Here is a 6,184-nt window from a genome sequence, read left to right on the forward strand (position 1 = left end):
AGTGCTGGGATTAAAGGCGTGCACCACCACTGCCCAGCTGGGTCTCACTCTTGATGCTGTAGAGGAGTGTTGCCTGGGAGAGAGTAAGTGCCCCGAGACCAGACCTGCCCCTTCAGGCCGCAGCCCGCCTCCAGAGAGCCACCTGAACCTCACCCACCTCCACAGATGAGGCAGATGGCACTGAGCAGTCCAGTCTCCGCATCATCCATCTCCAGGGGCAGCAGCTGGTTGGCGAAGGCAAAAACCAAGTCGGTGAGAGGGCCAAAGCCAGCATTGTGCATCTGCGTCCGGTTCAGGGTCAGCCCGTCTGAGAAGGTCATTGTGTCTTGTTCAGGCGTGTACCGCGTGCAGATTCGCAGAATCTGGGTGCAGAGGATGTACAGGTTCGGAGACTGGGGCGCCACCCCCCTGCTTCTGCCCCAACCCCTGGTACGCCAGCTCCAGCATTCCCGGAGGCCCTCCCTGGCAAGCGGCCAGAGCATGGCTGGCTGGCTGACAGAATTTTCTCCAGTGATGGAAAGGTTCTGTCTGCACCATCCAGCGCGGTAGCCACCGGCCCCATGTGGCTCCTGAGCACTTGAGATGTGGCTAATGCAGCTAAGGGGCTGAACTGAGTCTAATCGCAATTAAACTTAAACAGACGCACGTGTCCATCGCCAAGACACTGGGCGGTGGATCTAGGCCACGCCGCCTCCTTACAGGGAAATCAGGAGGGAAAGGCGTTTCCAGCCAGCAAGAAGTAAGGCAGAGCCGTCCCCAGGACTGTCCCATTCAGCCTCAACAGTTTGCTCCTGATGGTGCTTCCCACATCTGTGCACAGCACCGGGGACAGGCACTGGGGTCAGGCACGCGATACCTCCCAGGTCTTCACCCGGGATGTGTCTGAGGAAGAGGCCCGGAACCCCGGTGAGGGATTGTGTAGAAGCCTCCTGCCAGCCTTGGCTTGGGCAGCTCGCACTACTTCAGGCATCCCACTCACAATTCAGGCCATGGCGCGCTACAGCATGCCAACTCCACCGCGAGTCCCCGCAGCAGGCCCTTCCACTTCCTGCTCCCAGGAAACAGCACTTTCTCATGATGCCCCACTACCAGAAGATAGTGGTAGCGTTAGTGGTATTGCCTCTCCAGGGTCTCTCTTCACAGGGAGGGGACAGGACAGCTCTCATCCCACTGCCAGCCGAAACTATCGGCTTGCAGTGTTCATTTACTTGTCCGTGGCCTCCTCCCCTTGAAGAGAGGATGGAAGTGTGACCGCCTCTAGACGCCCAGCTTAGAGGGGTCTAGGTCAATCTTTCTACGGACTGAATGAACAGGTGGGTTGTGAGCTGAGGAGAGACTGCACGGATAAGCAGGTGGACAGGAGCAGCCTGAGTGCTAGGTGGCTGAGTGGACAGACGGACAAGAGGAGAGGGAGAACGTGGACGTTCGGCCAAGACTAGATCCTACAGATCCATACGCAGGGACACGGCGAAGGGCAGGGGTAAACGCTCACCAGGATATCCAGGCAGGCTGCCTTGAGGAGGGTGATCTGGTCAGCAATGGTGAGGGTGGTGAAGCCGGGAAGCTGCTTGGCGAACTCTACCGTCTTAATGATGCACTTGGTGGAGAGTTCACTGAACTTGTCCCAGAGGTCAATGTCCAGAGAGACGCGCTGTTCTGAGCTGTTGTTCTGAGAGAGGCCAGGAGAGGAAGGGCCTCAGTTATGCACCCATTCTTCAGCCTGTCCCCTGCCTGCCCTCCACCCGGTCTTTGCTTCCAGACAGCGGCTAGGAGAAAGGTGCTGCAAGGGGTGGCGGAAGAAGGGGCCCTGGCGTGTGGCACCCCTCCTGGCCAGCATACCGTAGTGTACTTGCCCAGCTGGCAGAGGGCCGGGAAGGTCTCCTGGTGAGCCTTGCGCACCTTCTCGATGAGCTCCCCCACCTCCGGGGTCAGCGTGTAGCTCTCTGAGCACTCAGCCTTGGGAGCCTCTTTCTTCTTTTTGTTTCGATCGTTTCGCACCGCTGTGGGGGACGTGGATGGGTTAGAGAGAAACTGCCGTGGCTCAGGGCCAGGCCCAGCCCATGCTGTCCACCAACCAGACAGACAGACAGACGCATGCACGCACGCACGCACATAAGCACACAAAGCAGTGTGACATTCCAGCCCTCCGTGTCTACCTGACTCATCCTAAATCCTATTCCAGGCCCATGACCACAGCGGCCACACGTGCGCACAATGCCCTTGGCCAGCGTGTAGCGCTCTGTCATGCATCTACTCCAGCCCACACTCTAAGAACATGAGCCCGGACTGGCAGTCATGCTGAGTCCTCGCTCTGTGCCTGCCTGCCAGGAATCCTTAGTGTCCCGGCTCTCCTGGCAGCAGTCTCCCTGGGGTTCCCTGAGACTGGACCAAAGCAGCTCCCTGGGCAGGCAGGGAATAGGGCTCCCCAACCACAGAATGGGGGGCCCCCCAGGCGGAAGAATCTCTTGGCCCATTAGCCGGGGGCGCTGAGCCGCACACACCACTCGGCTTTAAAGAAGCAATGGGGTCGTTACCAGCCGATTATCCCAGACACACAATCACTCACAGGCCCTCGGTGGCGGCTGCTGACGCGGGAGGAAGGAAGGGTGGGGGTGGGGGTCCAGGGAGGGGATGGGGGTGGGGGGGAGCTGGCATAATTTGGAGATCACTCATGTCGATTCTGCAAATTCAATAAAGTGCAGGGGAGAGAAGGGAGAGGGAGAGGCAGAGTGGGGGGATAATTTGGGAAGAGAAAATTGCAGCTGTGACAAGACGTTTATCATTCGGAAGCTTTAATTCTATTGAAATGGCAGCTGCTCAGCTCCGGGGCACAGAGCAGCCAGGGAGAGGGGAAGGGGGGGTTGTTGGTTGGAAGGAGAGGGGGTCCCCACCCTCGTCCTGTCCTTCTGCAGTGGAAAGAAGGAAGGTGGACCAAAGGGAGAAAGAAGGAAGTGACAGTCTTTTAGCGAAGGGTCCGTCCTGCACGTCCCAAGTAGTCACAGACTGCAGAGGACAGTCACCACTTCCTGAGTGCGGGACCAACACTCCCAGTCTTTGGTGACAGGAGGTAGCAGGATATCCAGCCCTCTATTCCTGCCTGGGGGCTCTTGGTGTGTTACTTAGAACCATCTTTCCATGCACCCCTCCCCACAAAGGGCTGGAGGGGGTCCTGCAGCCCCCTCCCCCACCTCATCCCCCAAGGCTCGGGCTCCATGGCAACGGCCACGCAGACAAGGAGGCGTCTGTCAGCGTCATTTATCTCTGACATCATCAATCACTGGTCACCACGGCAACACCCATGATTCAACACAAGAGGGTCTCTCCCTGTCCAGCCCTCCTTCTGTCCCTCCCTCCTTCAGGGCCTCAGCTGGGCCCAAACTGGAAACCCCTGTTCCTCCTTGATCTGAGAAGCCAATTCTCTTCCAGCTCAGGAGGGAGTTCCAGGTTTATCCAGACAATGGCTTCAGGGGTCCCATGGTAGCCCCCCAACACAGACATACCAACTAACACCCTCTGGAGTTCAGGCCCATCCCCTAAGATACACAAGGGACAGGGGTATGTTACTCAGCCACACCCCAAAGCCAAGCAAAGCCCAGGAGAAAGCTAACCTGGGGGTAGGCACTCATGCACAAGCATGCAAGTGTTTAATGTGCTAATGGGAGGGTTCTGCGCATTCTGTGCTTAAACAACACGCGGACACAGAGCCCGCCAGACTCACAGACAGGTTGGTGTAGTTGTCCACAAAGTAACCTTAACTAGAAGCCTGCCTGCCACCGCACACATGCTCACACATATGCACAAAGACGCACAGCACCCCCACCCCCAGCCTTCAGAAACGCCGCAGGCCCCGCCTTGGGCGGGGCTTGGCCCCCAGCCCTAGGACACTCACACTCCTTGGACATGCCCACTTCGAAACATTTCTGCAGCCGGCAGTACTGGCAGCGGTTCCGGGTCACCTTGTTGATGATGCAATTCTTGTCCCGGTGACACGTATACACCATGTTCTTTTGGATGCTGCGTCGGAAGAAGCCCTGGGTGCAGAGGGAAAGGAGACAGGTTATACACACCACAGTGAGAACAGCCTGGCTGCTACCCTCCAAACGCTCTGCCATGGCCTGCCTAAGAAGGCGGGAAAAGGCGGGAATATGACTCCCCCAAAAGGACACGCTGAGAGAACCCAGGCCTGTCTGTATCTCATAGGCTGGCTTGGAGTTCCCCACAACCTCCATCTCTGTACCTGATTCTTCTCTTTCAAAGAAAGGGACTCAGGGTTGAATCTGGGGTAGCACACATAAGGCTGGAGATGGGAGAGAGAAGTGTCTGGGACTCAGAGCCTGGGACTCAGGACACAGCACAGTAACCAGGAGGAGGAACTGGGCAAGGTGGAGCACACCTTTAAAACTAGCACCCGGGAGACTGAAGCAGCTGGATCTCCGAGAGTTTGAGTCCAGCCTGGTCTACATAGAGAGTTGCAGGACAGCCAGAGCTGCGTGATAGGGAGACCCTGTCACAAAAGACCAAAAGAGGCCGGGCAGTGGTGTGGCACGCCTTTAATTCCAGCATTAGGGAGGCAGAGGCAGGTGGATCTCTGTGAGTTCAAGGCCAGCATCTTCTACAAAAAGCTAGTTCCAGGACAGCCAGGGCTATACATAGAAACACTGTCTTGAAGCACAAAATAAAACAATGACCAAAAGAAGACAGCTGGAGGAAGCTGAGAAGAGACCCTGTGCACAGTCACGCACACTTATGAGCAAGACATTTACCAACTACACATATGCACTGGACAGTCACAGAAAGACCAGGCTGTCCAGGGTTCTGCAATACAAGCGAGCACAGAAACTGAGTGACTAGGCAGCAGGAAGGCAGGACAAGCCAGACAGGACTAGCACATCGGCACCGCTGTCCACTACCCTTGACTTCTTTGATCTCACACCTGGAGAAGGCTAGTCCAGGCTGAGATTCTAAGAGACCAACATACTGAAGGTGTACATATTCTAGACCCTTTTTTGGTTTGGCTTTGTGTGTGTGGTGTGTGTTCCGAGACAGGATTTTTCTGTAGCTTTGGAGCCTGTCCTGGAACTAGCTCTTGTAGACCAGGCTGGCCCCAAACTCACAGAGATCCACCTGCCTCTGCCTCTCGAGTCCTGGGATTAAAGGTGCGCGCCACCGCCCAGCTTCTAGGCCCTTATCTTTGAAGGAAGAAACCGGAGCAGAGGCTCTGCTGTTTGGTAGGGAAGATATCCAGGACCAGAGTGGCCAGGAAGGTTCAGCTACACACGTGCTTAGAGACCAGCCCAGTAAGAAAGCAGGAAAGCCAGCGGCCACTAGGGAGCCCACAGCCTGGACACCTGAAGGGAGCCAAGGCCGGGTGTCTGCTACTAGCTGTCTCCTGCAAGGATGCCATGAACAGCTTCAGGCAAGGCCACTGGGGGCAGGCCTCCTGGGTCCCCAGCCAAGAGTCAGGCAGCAGCCAGCTCACCATGGCAACCTGGGCAACAGTGGCAGGGCTAGTGTATACCCTGCCCGCTGGAGGATAGAGACAAGGAGAGCATGGCGGGAGGGGGCTTCTGGCGTTAGGGAACCACTGCTCATTTATGGCGGAGGCCCTGTGGTGGACAGCCTCCTCCTCCTCCACAGTTGCTGAAGAAGCAAAAGCGGGCGGCTTCGGAAACAACCCTGCCAACTGCTCGCTGAGGCCACAACAGAGGGGGGCCTCCGATGTATCTACTCAAAACTGTCTTCCACGACGCCCTCACTCACCTTGCAGCCCTCACAGGCGCTGACCCCATAGTGGTAGCCTGATGACTTGTCCTGACAGACGAAGCAAGGCTTGTAGATGCGGGGCAGAGGTGGTGGCGAGGGGGGGCTGGGCACTATCTCTTCGGAACTGCTGCTCTGGGTCTCGATGGCTAGGAGAGAAGGAGGAGAGTTAGAGACCCGGGCCACTACCCTCAGCACCCTGTCCGCCCTGCCCCAGTAACCCTGGCCTGGACACTGAGGGCAACATTCAAAGCCTACGCAGTGATGGTCTCTGCAGCCAGGGGAAGGGCAGTTAAATATCCAGACCCCACCTTCAATTCCAGCTCGCTCGCGTGCGCGCTCTCTCTCTCTCTCTCTCTCTCTCTCTCTCTCTCTCTCTCTCTCTCTCTCACCCACCTTCACCCTCACCCTCACCCCTCCTCAC

At 57.1% G+C, this 6,184-nt stretch overlaps 1 protein-coding gene across 4 annotated transcripts in view; it reads right to left on the reverse strand.

The window, feature by feature from the left end:
- The window catches only part of Rara (retinoic acid receptor alpha), a 47,668-nt gene that overhangs the window by 2,665 nt on the left and 38,819 nt on the right, over window positions 1-6,184 (reverse strand). For all 4 annotated transcript variants that reach the window (XM_026789894.1, XM_005368257.2, XM_026789895.1 and 1 more), the window contains 5 exons: window positions 5,761-5,909; window positions 3,890-4,031; window positions 1,840-2,000; window positions 1,493-1,669; window positions 158-362 (listed from right to left, as the gene is read on the reverse strand). In XM_026789894.1, coding sequence (XP_026645695.1) covers window positions 158-362; window positions 1,493-1,669; window positions 1,840-2,000; window positions 3,890-4,031; window positions 5,761-5,909 — 834 coding nt within the window. The remainder of the gene's footprint in view (window positions 1-157; window positions 363-1,492; window positions 1,670-1,839; window positions 2,001-3,889; window positions 4,032-5,760; window positions 5,910-6,184) is intronic.

The sequence above is a fragment of the Microtus ochrogaster genome, unplaced genomic scaffold, assembly GCF_000317375.1.
Source record: "Microtus ochrogaster isolate Prairie Vole_2 unplaced genomic scaffold, MicOch1.0 UNK31, whole genome shotgun sequence".
NCBI lineage: Eukaryota > Metazoa > Chordata > Mammalia > Rodentia > Cricetidae > Microtus > Microtus ochrogaster.